The 17,402-nt window shown below is 40.9% G+C and overlaps 1 protein-coding gene across 4 annotated transcripts in view; it reads left to right on the forward strand.

Annotated features, from left to right (window-relative positions):
- arid3a (AT-rich interactive domain 3A) overlaps positions 1 to 17,402 on the forward strand; it is a 45,740-nt gene that overhangs the window by 11,966 nt on the left and 16,372 nt on the right. For 3 of the 4 annotated variants that reach the window (XM_061826137.1, XM_061826140.1, XM_061826139.1), the window contains exons 2-3: positions 2,819 to 3,500; positions 5,626 to 5,905. In XM_061826137.1, coding sequence (XP_061682121.1) covers positions 3,148 to 3,500; positions 5,626 to 5,905 — 633 coding nt within the window. In that variant the 5' untranslated portion in view covers positions 2,819 to 3,147. The remainder of the gene's footprint in view (positions 1 to 2,818; positions 3,501 to 5,625; positions 5,906 to 17,402) is intronic. The other variant, XM_061826138.1, reaches the window with a different exon arrangement.

A 17,402-nucleotide genomic window follows, 5' to 3' on the forward strand; every position in this document is an offset into this window, starting at 1 on the left:
TCAGTATAACTCAGGTTAAGAAAATTGCCAATAGAAGATGTTATAAATAGTCCTTATTTTTTGCACAATCCAACACAATAAAATAAAAACAGCACTATAAAACATTTAGGTGAAAATATGTCACAAATATGTTATTAAATCATTCAAAATCACTTTGATCCATCATTCCTTCAAATAATGAAAATTATAGACTGTCGGCCAATTTTTTTCAGTATTTTTGATGTGAACACACAATCAAGCAAATGTTAGTCCCAACCAACTATTGTATTCCAAGTTTTATTTGCCAGTTGCATTTGCACCGAAATGTGTGAGGGGTATCATGAGAGGTGACATTGAAATATGAATGGTAACAAGTGATAACAGAAAGAACTGGCGTCACAAAGTTCTACTAATCTCTAACATTTAGCCATGTGATTATGTGAATGCCATCTCTTGTCAATTGTTGTATAACTTAATCTTAAAACTCAATCTTGAAAAAATGAAACATAAGCATGCATGAAAAAAATAACTCCATGGCTGCGCTGCATCATTTCTAATTTCTCTACTGTAATAAAAGCACCGGTTTTGTATTAATGCTGAGTTTTGGAAAACTCCCTTTGAGAAGGCGTTTCTTAGGGTGGAATTTCAGAATATGCAAAAGTGCGTCCTTGTACGTTTCTAAAAGCTTGTCTTAGATACAGGGGAAACCATTTCACAGAGGGATGCTGACTTGTGATTAGATTATGATAATATTTATGTGTGCAGCAGGGGTGTCAGACATTTTTGTCACAAGCCACAATGTAGTTAGGGTTTGGCTCAGAGGGTCGTTATGACTGAAACATCAAATGTTTGATCGCCTCGATACATTATTACATACAGTATCCACAACAAATTGATGAATAATTAGTTTTTCTATCAGAATTCAAGGATCAAAGTTTCTGGAATTACTGTAAAAAGGAATTTGTTCCCCCCAAAAAATGTTGTCATTTACTACATCTGGCAATTTGAAATTCTGATGCAAATGTTTGCAGGGATCATAGAAGTTGATGCACAAGAATTGCTTTCATGGGCTGGATAAAATAAGGTGGCAGGCTGGATCTGGCCCTGAGGCCTTGACTTTGACATCTGTCGTTGACACTATTGAATCAGCCATGAGAACTAACCAAAGTAGTTTGGAGATAGCTACTTTTCATAGCTGACCTTTTTCAAAGGCAGGTATGAGACCGCGGCACTGACATTCCACAGTCTCGCTAGTCGGCTAACACTAATCTTGGGTTGGAGCCAACCGGGCAAATAGAATGTTTTATCCATGAGCGCTCATTTCCTTTTGTTGAGTCTGCAATGTTTTGGTCTGGTGTGTTTTTTGCATGAGTCATTCCTCAGCACACTTTCTACAGAGGACGTGAAACTTGTGACTGCGTGTATTGTCTGGGCTCACACTTTCTTCTGCCAAGCTTAGTCTGTTTTCAGAGGCGTTTACTTGGAAAATACCAATACTTAAGGTTCCACTGAACTTTGTGGAGGAATGGGTCGGTGTCTATCCAGCAAATTTGTTAACCTTGAAAAAATCCATGGTCTTAGTGACTAATCCAAAAATACGGGTTGTTTTCACGTGACGTCACCCGTTGGGCTGCCTCGAACGGCGTCCATTTTCGATCCCTCAGGTCCCGTTACTCATACATAGGCAAGGTGGACGACATTATGTTTCTAACCAAATTTTTTTAACATGCGACCGACAGCACATCAAGCCCAGACTAACTATTAGGCTACCTGGCATCCACGCATCATGGGACTTAGGACTGCGTAACAAAGGCGCAGTATTGTGCCCTTGATCTTTTACTCTCTGTGACAGAAATCACGAAGGAAGGGCACTTACCTGTATGCTAACACAGAAAACGAAAGGTGGTGGAATATTATTTTTTTTAAATATCGAGGTAAAACCTGTGTATTAGTTCACCACAACCAAAGCGAAATGTTTATTATTTGTTTAAAATTTGATGACAATGGCAGAAAGACAAAAGAATAAACAAATCCAGTATTTCACAAAATTCTCGAATCTTTCAAATGACTAACAAAAAAAAAAACGATCTTAACTGTAATGTTGGCCTTCTGAAAAGAGTATCAAATAAGCTTGTTAGCTTAGCTCAGCGACACATCTGCATGATGGAGGTTGAGACCGCGCAGCATGATAGCAGCGTTGGGGCAATCGTCCACAAATCCAAGTCTCCGTGAAGCACAGAGCTGCAGAACATCCAAAATCTTCCGTCGGAAGCGTTAGATGATTTCCAACGGACAGCCGCAGCCGGACTTGTGTACCGGATTGCGAGGCTTTGAAGAGCGGTCAGACTAGTAACTCTGGAAAAAGCTTTAGCGAATTGGCGAGAGTTGTTGAAAAAAAGTCAGAAGAAGGCTCTCTGATGATTAGCAAGTCCTCTCTTGTGTACTTAAGTCCCGGGACGCCCGTGAAACAAAAAAACACAAACAGTAACCGAGAGTATTCCGTAGACTTCCACACTGAGTACGTGTTAGGTAGAGTGGTTAAATGGCAGCACGCAGTGGTTCAGCAAAAAATGTGACGTCAGTGAAAACAACCCATATCAGAAGAGATTAAGTTGATATTCATCCACACTTGTTTGGGTTTTGGGTCTACTAAGTGCATTTCTACTTTAACTTTAGTCAGCTTTTTTAGGGACATTTGATATGGTCACAATTGTACAATTTGTATCATAGTGGTGGCTGTAGCTTGTTGATGCGAAAGTAACTAGTCAATTGAAATGTCAACTAATAAATCATGACACATAGGGGTAGCAATCTAACAAATTATCTTTGTCGCACACAGGTTTCTGTAATTGTCAACAAGGTCTCATATCCCTACGTGTGCTTCCACTGCCTGCCCCACATCCGTATTTGGTCTTACGTCAAGACAAGTGAAAAATCTCCGTTTCAACAGCTGGACCTCTTCCATTTCTCCTCAAGGACAAAGAGTTAGTCATCCCCATCACATTCAAGATTCTGCCATAAGCGACGAGCCAGCGGTGTGATCTGCAATTGGCTTTCTCTAGGCATAAATACCAACCATTATCGCCAAACGAACCTACAACTGGCGCTCCCTCAGTGAGGGAGGGAAGGGAAGCAAGGCGGTTTATCACTGTGCCGTTCCCCACAGAGATGAAGCTGCAGGCCGTCATGGAGAACCTGCACAGGCAGCAAAGGGCCAAACTTTTGATGGAGCAGCAGCTTCAGCAGCAAGCAGCCATCCAGCACTCTCATGTCCACCCAAGCGGAGTAGCAGGGGACGACTCGAAAACCAGCCCGGCCCCCGAGACCGAGCAAGCCCAGTTGGTGGCCCTGGCAGCCATGCGCGCGGCGGCGGCCGGGTTACAGAGAGTGTCTGACGGCTGCATTTCGGACAACCGCATGTCGGAGCGCAGCAGCGGCAGTGAGGAGGAAGCTGACGACGATGACAACGAGGGAGAAGAACAATACAAAGATATTATGGGGTCTGATGAGGAGGAGCAAATGTAAGAACTAAAGAATTTAGCTCTGTTTGTTTGTAAATGTACAGTGCTTTCTTGATTTGCGAGTTCGTCATTCTGGGACCATGTTTGTAAATTCAGAGTAACTCCCCAAGATCACTGTTCTTGGAGAACAAAAAAGATTCAGGAATAGATCAGTTCGTCATGCTCACCTGGCCGCCTCACAGTGCAACTCGGTTGGCTGCGAGCGTGTCGACAGCCCACTGGAATTGGCCCAGATGAATAGACTGCAGCGTCCCACTCGCCTGCAGCCGCTTCCGAGTGCCCCTTTAGGTCAGCTGTGAGCGCACAACCTTACACAAAATGTTGCCGATGTGACGTTGTATTTTTTGGAAAGTACAATCAATTGACTGTACACTGTGAGTGGCGTTCAACTTACCACACGACTCGGTGAACGAAGTGACATGACCTATGGCAACAATGCAGCTGTCTGCGTATATAGTAGGGGACACAACACCATTATATATTTTTATCCTTGATTTGAAATGGAGACCTCTCCAATTCCTTCCGTCTAACTTCTGTTGCTACCCGGAGTTAAATAAGAAAGAAACTATAATCATATACTCTGTAAGAGGCTGCTATAGAGCTCGTGCACCTATGTCACCGAAATCACGTGACTGGCCATATTGCCGGTCAAACAAAGCATTGTTCAATGCTATGTCCATCGAGATGAAACAAAAATATGTCTAATAGCACGACGCCCAGAGTTTTGTCCAATACCGTGAAACATTTAAAAAAAAAAAACAACTTCTGTTGGGGAGAGGTTTACCAAAGTTTAAAGTGTGGCTGCAACAGGCTTCTGTGTACGTTTGAGACGACTCCCTGTCTTTTTTTTTTTCTTTTTTTTTGAAACACATTTTTTTTAAATGAGCCAACTTGGCATTATAAATACTTCTTGGTAATTTGAAATCGGGAAGAATAATTCCTACCTGAAATGAAGTTGCCGAAATCCATCGATCTTTTCTCATCTTTTCAGCTGGTATTCTATTGAATGACCTCTTTGAAAATCTGTCTCGTCTGTTGTAACAACCAACAGCACAACAGGTCTCGGGTATTGTAAATATTCTGCTGCGGTTCAAGGTTCCCCACACTGTCGAGCAGCTCTTTTTGACCAGCAATATAGTAAGTAAGTTTCTTTCGACTTGTCCCTTTCGGGGTCGCCACAGCGTGTCATCTCAGATGAACACACATATATGTTTGGCACAATTTTTACGCCGGATGCCCTTCCTGACACAACCCTTCTCAGGGAGTGGAGGCCCCAGTGGGATATGAACCCACAACGCCTGGTTTACCAAACCAGTGGCGCCGTTTAATTGTGACGTTCACGTGCACAAGCTCTATACATCTCCATGAACCTCCGACTATTTGGTCACCCCTCCTTTCACTACATGCCCTGATTGGCCGTGCTCATTTGTTAAATAATTAAAATGATTTTTGAAAAGACAATTTTAATAATATTCCACTTTAAGGTCCAGATAATTTTAACATGACCAAAATGATTAAAGAGAATACAAGTTGCAAATTTTACTGTGCTCTCATGTCAAATCAAGATCCCCCACTGAAATGAATATAAATCTATACTTATCAAAACAACATCTATCAAAATTGTACTGTATAAAAACATAAGAACAGTAAAGAAATGTTTTTTCCTTAATCAGGTTTTTTTTCACTTGACTTCCACTCAACTTCCCTTTCTTCACTGTTTTCTTTATTTTTATCACCAAGCTTTCCTCGCATTCATCTGCAAGAATTTTGCCCCAAACGTTTTTTTTTTTTGGTAATAATTTTGAATTTTCATTGAATGGACGTCATCTGCTTCTCAGCATTGAGGGGGAGAAAAGCCAAAATACATGCCCACATTACAGAAAGTGCGAGCACAAAAGTACTGCACCTGTACTTTCGCTGCAAAGTGACCGAATGAATTTCTGGTGGGTGGATGTTGTGAAGTTTGCTGTGACTCTTTACTCAAATTTAAGTTCCCAACACAAGGCAAAAAAAATCAACTGCACGACGGCTCGTTGTCTCTTTGACATTTGAGGCACTCGTAAATGAAGATACTAGTGTGCACATTTTTATCTTCTTTGCTTACTATATTTAATTTCCCACACAGCAAACAAAAGTGGGATGAGGAGGACTTTGAAGGCGAGATGGAAGAAGACTTTGATGACGACTTAGCGGAGGAGGGTCTGCCCACAGGCCACAATGCGCTTGTGCCTGGGAAGGGTATCCTGCTGCTTCCCCACCGCCAGCTTCACCCTCACTCCCAGCTACTGAAGGCTCGGCCCAGTGTTGACCAGGAGCCCCGTATTGCCATCTTGCCTCCCCACACCGCGCACGTCCATCTTGGCCAAGACCATGGGGAATGGACCTACGAGGAACAGTTCAGACAGGTAGGATTGCATAAGGAGGTCTCCTTTCCTTTCCTTTCCTTTCCTTTCCTTTCCAACACAACTGTGTCCCAGTACACAAAGGTCCGTAAAGACATTTAGATCACAAGAACTTGCATCAACCCCATCAAAGGCCCACAAATTTCCCACTTTCTACTTTTACAAGTTTTCCTGGAGTGCTGGAATCTCCAAAAGAAGAAAAAAGGGCTTATTTCTTCCATTTTTCAGTAACTGTTGTGCTCTGCATAAACTTGAAGACCTAAGTTGAGGAACTTTTATCCTAAAATCTTTTCAAGGCCTCAACTAGAGGCCATCTGAGCAGCTTCTAACCTTCACACAGTTCACATCTGCACCTGGGCAGGTGTTGACATAACTTAATCCATGATGCGTATTCTTTTTCTCTTCCTAAACCACCTAATATTTCAACAAATTATTTAAGATGAAGCTTTGGCAACATCAGATGTCCAAAATATTGTATTGTTAGATGTAGATCCAGTATTTTGTCACAACTGGCAACAGAAAACAGGAAGAATCTGAGGGCAGTAGAATAAGATGTGAGGGTGGATATGTGTACAATAACTTCTCTTTTTACGACTCTTTGTATTTTCTGTAAATATACAAGGGGACTAAATATTATAAGAGAGGCCCTACTGGAGTAAACTGGTGTGCGTTTGGAAGAAGGGGTTTTGAAATATCATTAGGAAAGTTGACAGAGGTGCTTCTGGTTGAGAATCTGACTTATAATGGCATTAAAATCCACTCACGAGAATTATTTTTATATCTGGATGTATTTGCTCTTATGGATGCATCATTCTTATCTGCTATCTATGAACCTGCTCCTTTTTCAAAAGTTGTATTTGTGTATTTGATTTTTCCATTATTGTTGTTTCTGGTATTTTTCACGTCATTTATGAAACTGATATCTTGCGAGAACCCGTTCCATGTTGAAACTAAACTTTGGTTTATATGTAAACTAAACTGACACTTTTCCTCGCAGATGTGCTTGTGGTGCAAAATCATGAAACATGTTTGACGGAGAGGTCATGTTTTCTTGATGGCAAGCTATCTTTTCTTCTAAATTTGTGTGTGTGCGTAATATGCAATTCAACATATTTCACTTTCCAACCTCGCCATACAGTCTGTAATTTCAGATTTCAGTCTTGTGATTACAGTGCACGCAGTGTAATCCTCGTAAGACCTATGCTTTTCTTTCTAAATAGCTCGGCACTCCCTCCAACTTGGTGTAAATGCGGTGAATTAATCCACTCACTCTGTATTTGGCAGTTTCTGTACATCAGGTTCTGTATGTTTTTATCATAACGTGTTAGTCGTCGGCCTAACATGGAGCAGTTGTGTATCAAGGCAGGCAGCATCTTGCCTGACAAGATTGTTTGGATTTAATAACTCTGCCTACACATGTCACATTGCTCAGGCTGGATATTTTATAACATAGTAACAACACTTCTTGTTAGCATCATAGCCTAACAGACACTTTTGCCATAGTTGGAATCCACAGTTGCTGCCACGCTAACACTGGACTGGTTCAGCCATGTGATTAATGCTAACTGCTGATGCGACCAGTGATAATACTGCGTTGTGAATGTGCCATGCCTGCATGAGGAAAGTTAAAATGACCTACTTATAATTGTAAACAGTTTTTCCCATGATAATTCAAACCTCATGCTCTGTCATTTGGGCTGTGATTTAGGTTGCCTCTACTTTGTGGTTTTGTCTAATCATGTGAAGTGAAGCCTCTAGTTATATCTACAGGGAAATGTGTGTGTAATCCATTTTCCGTCATAGTCATTTCAAATAGTTTGTCAAAGGGTTCAACTTAACATATGGGCCAAAAACAACTGATAAGTTTTCCCATGGTCAAGAGGTAGAACATCACAATGTCAGCATTAAATATAACTTGATTTGTTGTCTTTCATATTTGCGGTGACCTACAAAATTTTTCAGCATGTAAACATTTGGTCAGGCCCTAACATGTTCTAAAATATGACTCATCATCCAGTCTACATCCATCCTGCACAGTTTCTTCATAGCACGTACACGCAACATGACTTTATGGAAACAATGGAAGCCTGTATTTATGAAAAAAAATGGACAGGCTCTAAATTGCGCTCGTAATTTCCAACAGCACACAACCCAAATCTACTACTCGTTGCTTACAATACATGATTTAATGTTTAGATTGAGCACTTCGGGGGTACTGGGTGGAGAGGAAGGAGTTAAAGCTGTTTAGTTTATTTTTGGGCAGGTGGGTGGAGGCTGCTGGAATGTGCCTGAGGCAGGGTGATAATGTGACCATTGGAACATCAAATCCTCGGCAGAAACCTTATTTATGTCTATCAGTCAATGGCAGTTGGCGCGCTTCCAAACCGAACACTTCCCTCAATTTCCTTTAAAGCATGTTATTGTAAAAAGGTCGATGCCAAACATCATGCTAATTGACAATTTAACAGAGAAAAGGATAAAGAAGAGTGAGAGATGACGATACAAGGAATATGAATATAAAACTTGGACTATCTTAATAATAAATTACAATAAATCCACAAATAAGATCCAAATTTTTTTTTACATGCCAGAGCAGACATCCAGGGCATGTCTTATTGTTGGAGGTTTCTAATAAACCGATATGATATGATATGAATATGACTTCACAATTTTATGAATCACTTGAGGAATTTGTTTCCGAAATTGCATTTTCCCCGAAATTCAATGTCCTATTGAGTTGTAAAATTGAATGCATCTAAATGCACAAATCTAACATATCAACACTCTCAATGCTTTTTAGAAGGTTTCTTGAGACTTCCCTTCTGTGGTCTAAAGGATTATTTTTGTTTTGATAGCATGCACACGATTGAGGGTGTCACCCTCAGTGGTGCCTGAGCCAAAATGGAGATGTGTGGAGGTGTTAGTTGAGCCTCTTGCTTTCTAACAAGATTGCTTGTCTTCTGTTGTTAATTTTCGTTGGCAAAACGACTCATGTTTAGGACAGGACAGTTATTCATTGATTTTGAGTTATTTTTAATTTTTTGCTGCATTTCAAATTGCATCCCCCACTGACATCCTCTGTTTTGATAGCTGAAAACAGAGTTACTGTAGGCCAGTTTCAGAGGTGGGTAGTAACATGCTACATTTACTCTATTGCATTAGAGTAGCGTTTTGGTTACAATGTATTTTTCAAACTATTTTTAATACTGTATACTTGAGTATTTATGTTAAGAACAAACAGTGCTTTTCACTCCATTACAATGATCTTAATGCCGCTCACTACTTTTATCAATTATTGCTTATTTACCAGGCAGCACAGTGAACGACCGGTAATAGCGTCTGCCACACAATTCTGGGGAACTGGGATTCAAATCCCAGCCCGCCTGTGTGGCGTGCATAGTTAGAATTCCCACATTCGCATTTAATTTTTTTATTTCATTGATGTTAATCTCCTGATTAATAAAATCACAAGGAACCCACCATTTACTTAGTACTTGTAGTTTATACCGCTGTGTACTTTTTACTCTTAAGTAATTTTTTTAGGAGGACTACCGTATTCCCGGCCTATAGAGCGCACCTGGTTATAAACCTCACCCAGTAGATTTCTAAAGGAAATACCATTTGGTACATACACCACAGCTGTGTAAAAACCGCAAGTGCCCACATTGAAACCCACTTTGAAACACGAGATATTTACAAAGAAAGATGATACACAGTGTGTTTGAAGGTAGCGCTGCCGTGCTAACGCTAGCGCCGCGCTAACAAGGCCGGTTAAAAAAACCATACCGCTAAAAATCACTGAGACACGGCAGTAACTCACTAGCGCAGGGCCACAGGGCCGGATCGGTAAAAGTCACTTCCTCGGCACAGTTATTCCAATGGTCTCACTCTTACCTTTTCCGCTTGAGTGCCCCCTTGCAGCCATTAGAAAAAATGCACTAATTAGCCACATCACCACATAAACTGCAGGGTTGAAAGCGTGTGGGAAAAAGTTGCGGTTTATAGGCCGGAAATTACATATTTTATTTGAGTTACATCTTTGTCAAGTAACATTCCTCTTATGTGAATACAATATTTGTCTACTCGACCCACCTCTGGCTAATTTATGAAAACAGTCTGTTGCCAAATTACTGGCTTTACCACTATATTTAGTAATGTTTCCTACCCTGCTAGTGATTATTACAAAAAAAATTGACTGGTGATTTTAATTGCCACGAAGAAAGGAACAACAGGAGCGGAAACATTTTCACATTATTTTGTGTAGGAAGGAAATCCTGGTGGAAGGCAATCATAGTCTATGGTGGTACCTATTTGTACAATGCGAACTTTCAACCCGAGGTATGTACTTCCAAGATCCAAATATTTTGCCAATGTAGACTTCCTCATCTGTACAACTGTACATCAGAAAAAGTTAGAGAGCGAGAGTTATTGCAGTGTTTTTTTTTTTTTAATCCATCCAGTTTAACGACTCTTTATTTTGTTAGTGGTAAATTCTTATTCTTAATTTTATCAAGAAAGATAATTATCATGTCATTTGCTTTTTTATGCAAAGGGAGGAACTGATTGAAATCCAAACTTGTTTTTTTTTTTTTTCGCTTGAGATTTTATTTTGTCATATCATGGGCCCTGGTGACCTACAAAAAGAGGGTCCTTGACCCATTTTGTATTATCGGCTTGAGGGTGACTAGCTCTGTAATGGTAAATAGATTGAAACATGCATGCAGCTGTGAACCATAGATTAATTTACAATAGAATCTGGATGAAGACAGTTTTTGCATGCCAATATATATATATATAAAAGAATGTTATTTATGTTGACTAGTTCAATTTCATTGTTCAGCTTGGTCCCAGGTTTTTCAGTCACTCTTTTATCAGTGCAGGAATTAAATCAAGTCGGTGATTTTTTTTTAAAAATGAGTTTTATATAAAGTTTTTCCTGTTAAGTTTGGCAAAACGTTTATTTGAAAGACTTTATAATAGCTTCGGTCCAGTACAAATGGTTAGTGCCCTTAATAAGAAGTATCCTCATCAGGGCAAAAAGGTTCAGAGGCCAGGCCGGCGCCTTTGAAGTTAGTCTGTGTGGCCCTTAAAACATCAGCAGCAGGGCAGATGGAGCCCAGATGGACAGCAAAGAAGGGATGTCTTTAAAAATTCATGGCACTCACCATGATCAGGGTGAGTGGAGGGCATTTGGCATTAAACATTAAATTGCGAGCGCACACAGACACACTGTGAGGATGGGGGTGGGGTTGACTGTGGACTACAGGAAGTATAGCTTGAATGAGAGCCAAGTGGGAGCGACACTTATCGGGATTGCCTGTCGGCTTTTTTGCTGATACAGCTGTCCAATAACTCCTTCTTGCCTTTGTATTCCACTCGAGTTTTCACACGATCTTAAATCTCTTTTGTATGAATTTATTTCACCATGTTGTTTACTTATTCTATACAATTGTATACGTTGTCACATTAATTTGAATGATTGAGAATGCAATGGTACAAATTTGAAGATGAATTGATGAATGATTTAAAAGGCAAGCTATTGTTAATGTTGTCAGTTGTGTCCAGGATTCGATCATTGATGCTGGCATTACTGTGCATGTTCTGCTAGTGGGTTTGGTGAGTAAAGACTGTAAATTATGAATAAGTGTGAATGTCATTGTGGTGGCTTGTTTGTCTACTGCCTATAATGTATGTGCATTGCCATTTACTGGCAACCAAACTGCGGAGTACCCTGTACCCCGCCCATGGTGAGATGGGTGGACTCCAGCTCAACGGCAACTCGAATGAGGACAAGTGAAAGTGGGGCAGAGGTGAAGACAGTAATAATTTGTATTCATTACTTGACAAAATAGCAAATACAATGATGTGAAATTGCTATGAATTCAAAATCATCCCGTTTTCTCATATTTTTCTGGTGTTGGAATGAAGAAGCATATGCTAGTTTGCATTTAATTGCCCTTTCACATCCCTGTGCAGTGGTACGGATTTAACAAAAGGAAAACAAGACTTCATGGGCATTGTGTCCGTGTCGTGAAAACAAAAGGCTGCGAAACGAGGAGGACTTGTAAGGGTCTTCCTGTTCAGTGTGAAGGGAGTCTTGGTAGGGGGGGAGAAGCAAAAGAAAAAAGAAGGTAGGTGAGGAGCAAGAAAACAACAGCCAGTTGGCGTTGAGCTTTGAAGCTGTGCCAAGTAGTGTGTAACACAAGGTGGTTTTGACAAAAGCACTGTTCGGTATTTGAACCATGTCAAGAAGTGCGCAACCAACTAATTGTAGAAACTGGCTCCTGCTCACAAAGGAGAAAGGAAGGTTGAAGTAGGAATGTAAACACAGATTGGATTAGGACGAATTGGAGTCCAGCTCCTTCTTTATTTAGTTGGTGTAAGTTTGTTTTTAACGTTTGGATTTTGACAAATTCCTTGTGATTCCCACCCTTGGTTGTAAACCGTTCTGACAGGAAATGAGGAAATGACCATTTCTTGAGCAACAGCGAGAATCACAGATGCCCCACGTCCCCCATTGTCTTTGCCACTATATTGGGTGAGATGTATATTCTCGCCAAACAACAAGGGGGTTGCTTGCATTCTTGCCTTTTGACTTTTTCATAATACAAGGCTGGAAGTCGATGGTCTCTGAATGCACTGAGTTGACAAATAGACAAAAGTTGCATGTTCTCATACAATGACCCAGATAAAGCCATTCATTGGGACCAAAGCTTTGAAATTCCAATGTTGCCTTCAGATGCCCCTGAAAAGGTAGCATGTGGTGAAAGCGTTGTCTTAAGAATCAATTAAGTGCTGGGTCAGACGTTGAGATTCTTCGCCAGGCATTTTCAAGGTAAGAATTGCTCTTTGTGCAAAATGTCACTGGACTAGAAAGCAGAAAATATAAATATTTTCAATATCGCTGCACAATGAAAGCTCAAATAGGATGAAAAGCACAGCTAACTCTTCATTGTCACCTAGGAACCCATTAGGTGCTCGATCCATAGTTGTCAAGGCGAGGTTTGTACACATGCACACACTTCTCTTTCATAAATCTTAGATTTTTTAATGCTTTTCCACTAAGACACAAATACACACGTGTGCGTTTGCTTTTCCATTGTGCGAATCAATAGTATCAGCGCAAGTACGAATGGTGAGCGCATCTGCCTCACAGTTCTTATGTTCTTAGTAAGAACCTGGTGTTTGTGCTCTGCAAATGTTGGGCGACCAGTCCAGGGTGTCTACGCCGCCCACGCACCGTCATCTTGGATTAGGTCCACCTCACCGATGACCCTAATGGGTATACACAAACACTATTGAAAATCGATGGATGGACGTATCTGGTGTGTACTGTGTGTTGTTTGTGAAATTCTGTGCTTGTCTTTATCGAGTGGAGCAGGAAACAAAGAAAACTCGTTGCATGAGAGCGGGGAAAAACTGACACATTTAATGATGTATGATACATAGGGTTTTGGTTTGATTTTTGTGCAAAAGCATGGGGAGGACAAATTGAGGCGTTGCTTGGGGTCAAATTGCAGAGTCACCACCTTGGTTAGTGGTGGGCGAGGCGAGGTGGCCACAACATCTGTCTTTGATGAGCGCCATACGTACTGTACATATCAGGCCTGCATGCGGGCTGGGTGGCCCAGATAGGGTTTAAAAGACTCCGTTGTCGACCATTCAACTCCACGCACTGCTCATCTATCACTTTGAGTGACACGGTACCCAAAACCTCAGTTTTTCAGCTCTCCCAAGTTAGATTAAATGTCTCAATGTATGTCTTCGTCTTGTTTGCATCAGTGCCCTATGACCGTCATTCCTCTCTCCCACCATCTGCTTTAACTCTTCTGCGCTGGCTGTGAATAAATAACTTTTAGAAAGAAGTCTAATTTAATGATTATATTCTGTTGTACATGCTCACTCAATCTTGGCTAGAATAATCCTCCTCAAGGATAATTGACAGCAGGATTATATTGAAGGATTGATTTGTGGGGTTCTTTGACTATTCTAACCGTTTCTCCGTTCTGTTTGGCCCTGACCGAGTTTTGGCCTCTGATTGGGTTGGTCGTCTTCACAAGTGTTTAGAAGAGATTCCCCAATGATACAAAATGTCTGGCTGTTGTGGGCCTGGGAAAATTAGCCAATGTTTATTTCTGATTCTTATCCAAATCGAGAAGACGTCCTATCTGATGGTAGTGTGGTGAAATGTAAGCATGGAATACAGTACATGCTCTTTCTGCTCTGTTTCATTCACTGATTTTCTCATGTCAATACATAAAGGGGCCGTAATGACGTTTTAATTGAAATGGTAAAATAAATAAATAATAACTAAAGTAGGCGGCACGGTGGATCAGCTGGAAAGCGCTGGCCTCACAGTTCTGAGGTCCGTGGTTCAATTGACCCCTCCGTACAGGGCACTTAACCACGCCTCCTGAAGTGACGTCACGCCACGTGCGCTCACGTAAGACAAACAGTAAAAATGGCAAATACAATACAATACATTCTTAACTGAGAGAGACGCCATGCTTCTGATTTCATTCAATCATTCACACGTAGCAATGTTATGCTGGCGGAGAACGTCTCATTCATTTATACGAGACGTGTATTAAAAATCAAATTTAGGGCATACCTTCGTGCAAAGACAGTCTGGTTAAGCTTCGGCCGCGAGCCAGCAAGAAAGCGACACGTTTGTGCAGTCCGATCATCGCTAAATATCGCTCAACAGAGAATAAGTGTGTCTATCGTTCACACGTAGCAGTGTTATGCTAGCGGAGAACGTCTCATTCATTTATACGAGATGTGTATTAAAAATCAAATTTAGGGCATATCTTCGTGCAAACACCGTCTAGTTAAGCTTCTGGCCGCGAGCCAGCAAGAAATCAATACGTTTGTGCAGTCCGATCATCGCTAAATATCGCTCAACAAAGAATAAGTGTGGCAATCGTTCACACGTAGCAGTGTTATGCTAGCGGAGAACGTCTCATTCATTTATACAAGACGTGTATTAAAAATCAAATTTAGGGCATATCTTCGTGCAAACACCGTCTGGTTAAGCTTCTGGCCGCGAGCCAGCAAGAAATCAATACGCTTGTGCAGTCCGATCATCGCTAAATATCGCTCAACAAAGAATAAGTGTGTCAATCGTTCACACGCAGCAGTGTTATGCTAGCGAAGAACTTCAAATTCATTTATACGAGACATGTATTGAAAATCAAATATAGGGCATACCTTCGTGCAGACATATGTGTTCCGGTTGATATTAAATGGATTTAGTTGATGATGCGGTCTTCCACAAAGTTTGATCCATCGAAGGCATTTTTCGTACTGGGTCTTCGGTTTTGGAAAGGGTACGAATCGAACTCCACCAACTAGCCTTTCAGGATACCTGTCGTCACTATTACAAAGTCCGTGACTACACCTCTTAACCATATTTTTTGTTAAATAACCCAAATACGCGATAAAACGCTAACTAACCCTATACTGGACCATGCAATGTTGTCTGAGAAACTGGCGGGAGCAAAAACGGGCTTTGGTCTATGCAGATCTCTGGCCTCTGATTGGTCAGTGACGCGGATTGCGCAATATTCACGGAGGGGTCAATTCCAGACCCGCCTGTGTGGAGTTTGCATGTTCTCCCCATGCGAGCTTTTCGGTCTCCCTCCACATCCCAAAAAACATGCAATATTATTTGGACACTCTAAATTTCCCCTAGGTCTGATTGTGTGTGTGGCTGTTTGTCTCCATGTGTCCTGCGATTGGCTGCCAACCAGTTCAGAGTGTACCCCGCCTGCTGCCCGTTGACAGCTGGGATAGGCTCCAGCACTCCCGCGACCCTTGTGAGAATAAGCGATAAAGAAAATGAATGGATGGATGGATGGATGGATGGATGGATGGATAAAGTATTTTTTATGGCACAAATACTGCTTTATTTGCAAATGATAATAACTGTTGTCTATGAAAATGTGTTGAAGAATTCAGCTTTGGTATTCATGAGTTTTGTCACAACCAAAACAATACTGGCTTTGGGTTTGGGGTGCTCAAGATAATGACTCTTCTCCTGCAAAGTGTATGCTTCCTGCTCTGTTACTGCAACTCTTTATTTATATCCAGTACATCAAATTCCACGTTTTTGAAACTCACACAGACTTGCGAGGACATATATCTTACGCCCGGTGCGTATATTGCATATTTATTGTCATTTTACTGATTGTTTCAGGCAGCGCTGTCGACTGTATTGAAAAACACAAAAGAATAACTTTGCTGTTTTATTTAATCCTTTGTTGTGAAAATGCACAGCAAAAGGACTGAAGGTTCGACTAAAAAAGGATACTGGACCAGCTTAGTGAAGTGCTCCTGAATCTTTCACAGCAGTGATTCTCAGTTTAGTATGTGTACCACTAGTGCTACACGTGGTTCATTAAAGTGCCATTGACATTACTATATAATTGTAAAATAGATAATATTATGAAAATTATGTAAAATATTATTCACTTCAATGTCTATACAAAAAACAAAATTTGAGCGGAGAGTGTGTCATTTATGCGTAAAGTTGCGGAAGTCTCAGACGACATCCAAGTGGTAGCCATATTCCCTGCAACGTCATCAACAGACGTCACAATGGGACATTCGCCATTGAAAACGCGTAGTGGCACCCGCTATGGGCGAGGAACAACAGAGATTTTCGGATTTTTCTGACTCCCTTTATGACACAGAAGCTCTTTTCAAAGAGGAGAACATCTCACAATTGAGTGAAGTGACTGCGGCAATATAATCCTATCGTTTCGAGCCATATTTAGATGATATGCAGATCACTTCTAATTAACAACAGACTCCCTGACAGTATGTATGACAGTATGTAGCGTACTCAGCCGCGAGCTACGACAACTCACGGGCGGCCGCGGCATTGTCGTCGTTCACGGCCGGCCACGGTCGCTCGCTGAAAGAAGGATTACGTTCCCCCCCCGCCCAACTATTTATTTTTTTTAATAGCTCTGTACATACCTACCTGTCATTTCGAACCCACGAAGAATTCATGGTTCCATCAGTCACAGCAAGCAAGTTGGCCAGGTCCTGCAGGAGTTAAGCACCCCGAGAAAATCACACTAGCGCTACCATGTTTGCCTGTTGGTATGATGTTGTTCTTGTGAAATGCTGTGCTATATTTAGGCCAGATGAAACAACATACACGCAAACTTAGTGTCTCAGTGGACTATCTAATTTTGAATAGTTTTTTTTCATTAATTAATGAAATCGCCATTGAAAAACAGAATTTTAAGTTCTCTCATCCTATATTTCTTTATTCACATTTGTTTCATCTTAAACATTTGTGAAAACTACAAAAATATAAGAATTTGAGAAGAAGGCCAATACTGTTGCTTGGGTCTGTATGTTAGCAAAATTAAGGGAGAAGCACATTTTTGTCGGGGAATTACAAAACATTAAATGTATTTTTGTTTTCGCTGAGCACTTAAACATGCTACACTACTCTATTTTAATGTTAGGCATTATGGTGGTACTT

The sequence above is a fragment of the Syngnathoides biaculeatus genome, chromosome 7 (genome assembly GCF_019802595.1).
Source record: "Syngnathoides biaculeatus isolate LvHL_M chromosome 7, ASM1980259v1, whole genome shotgun sequence".
NCBI classification, from domain to species: Eukaryota; Metazoa; Chordata; class Actinopteri; order Syngnathiformes; family Syngnathidae; genus Syngnathoides; species Syngnathoides biaculeatus.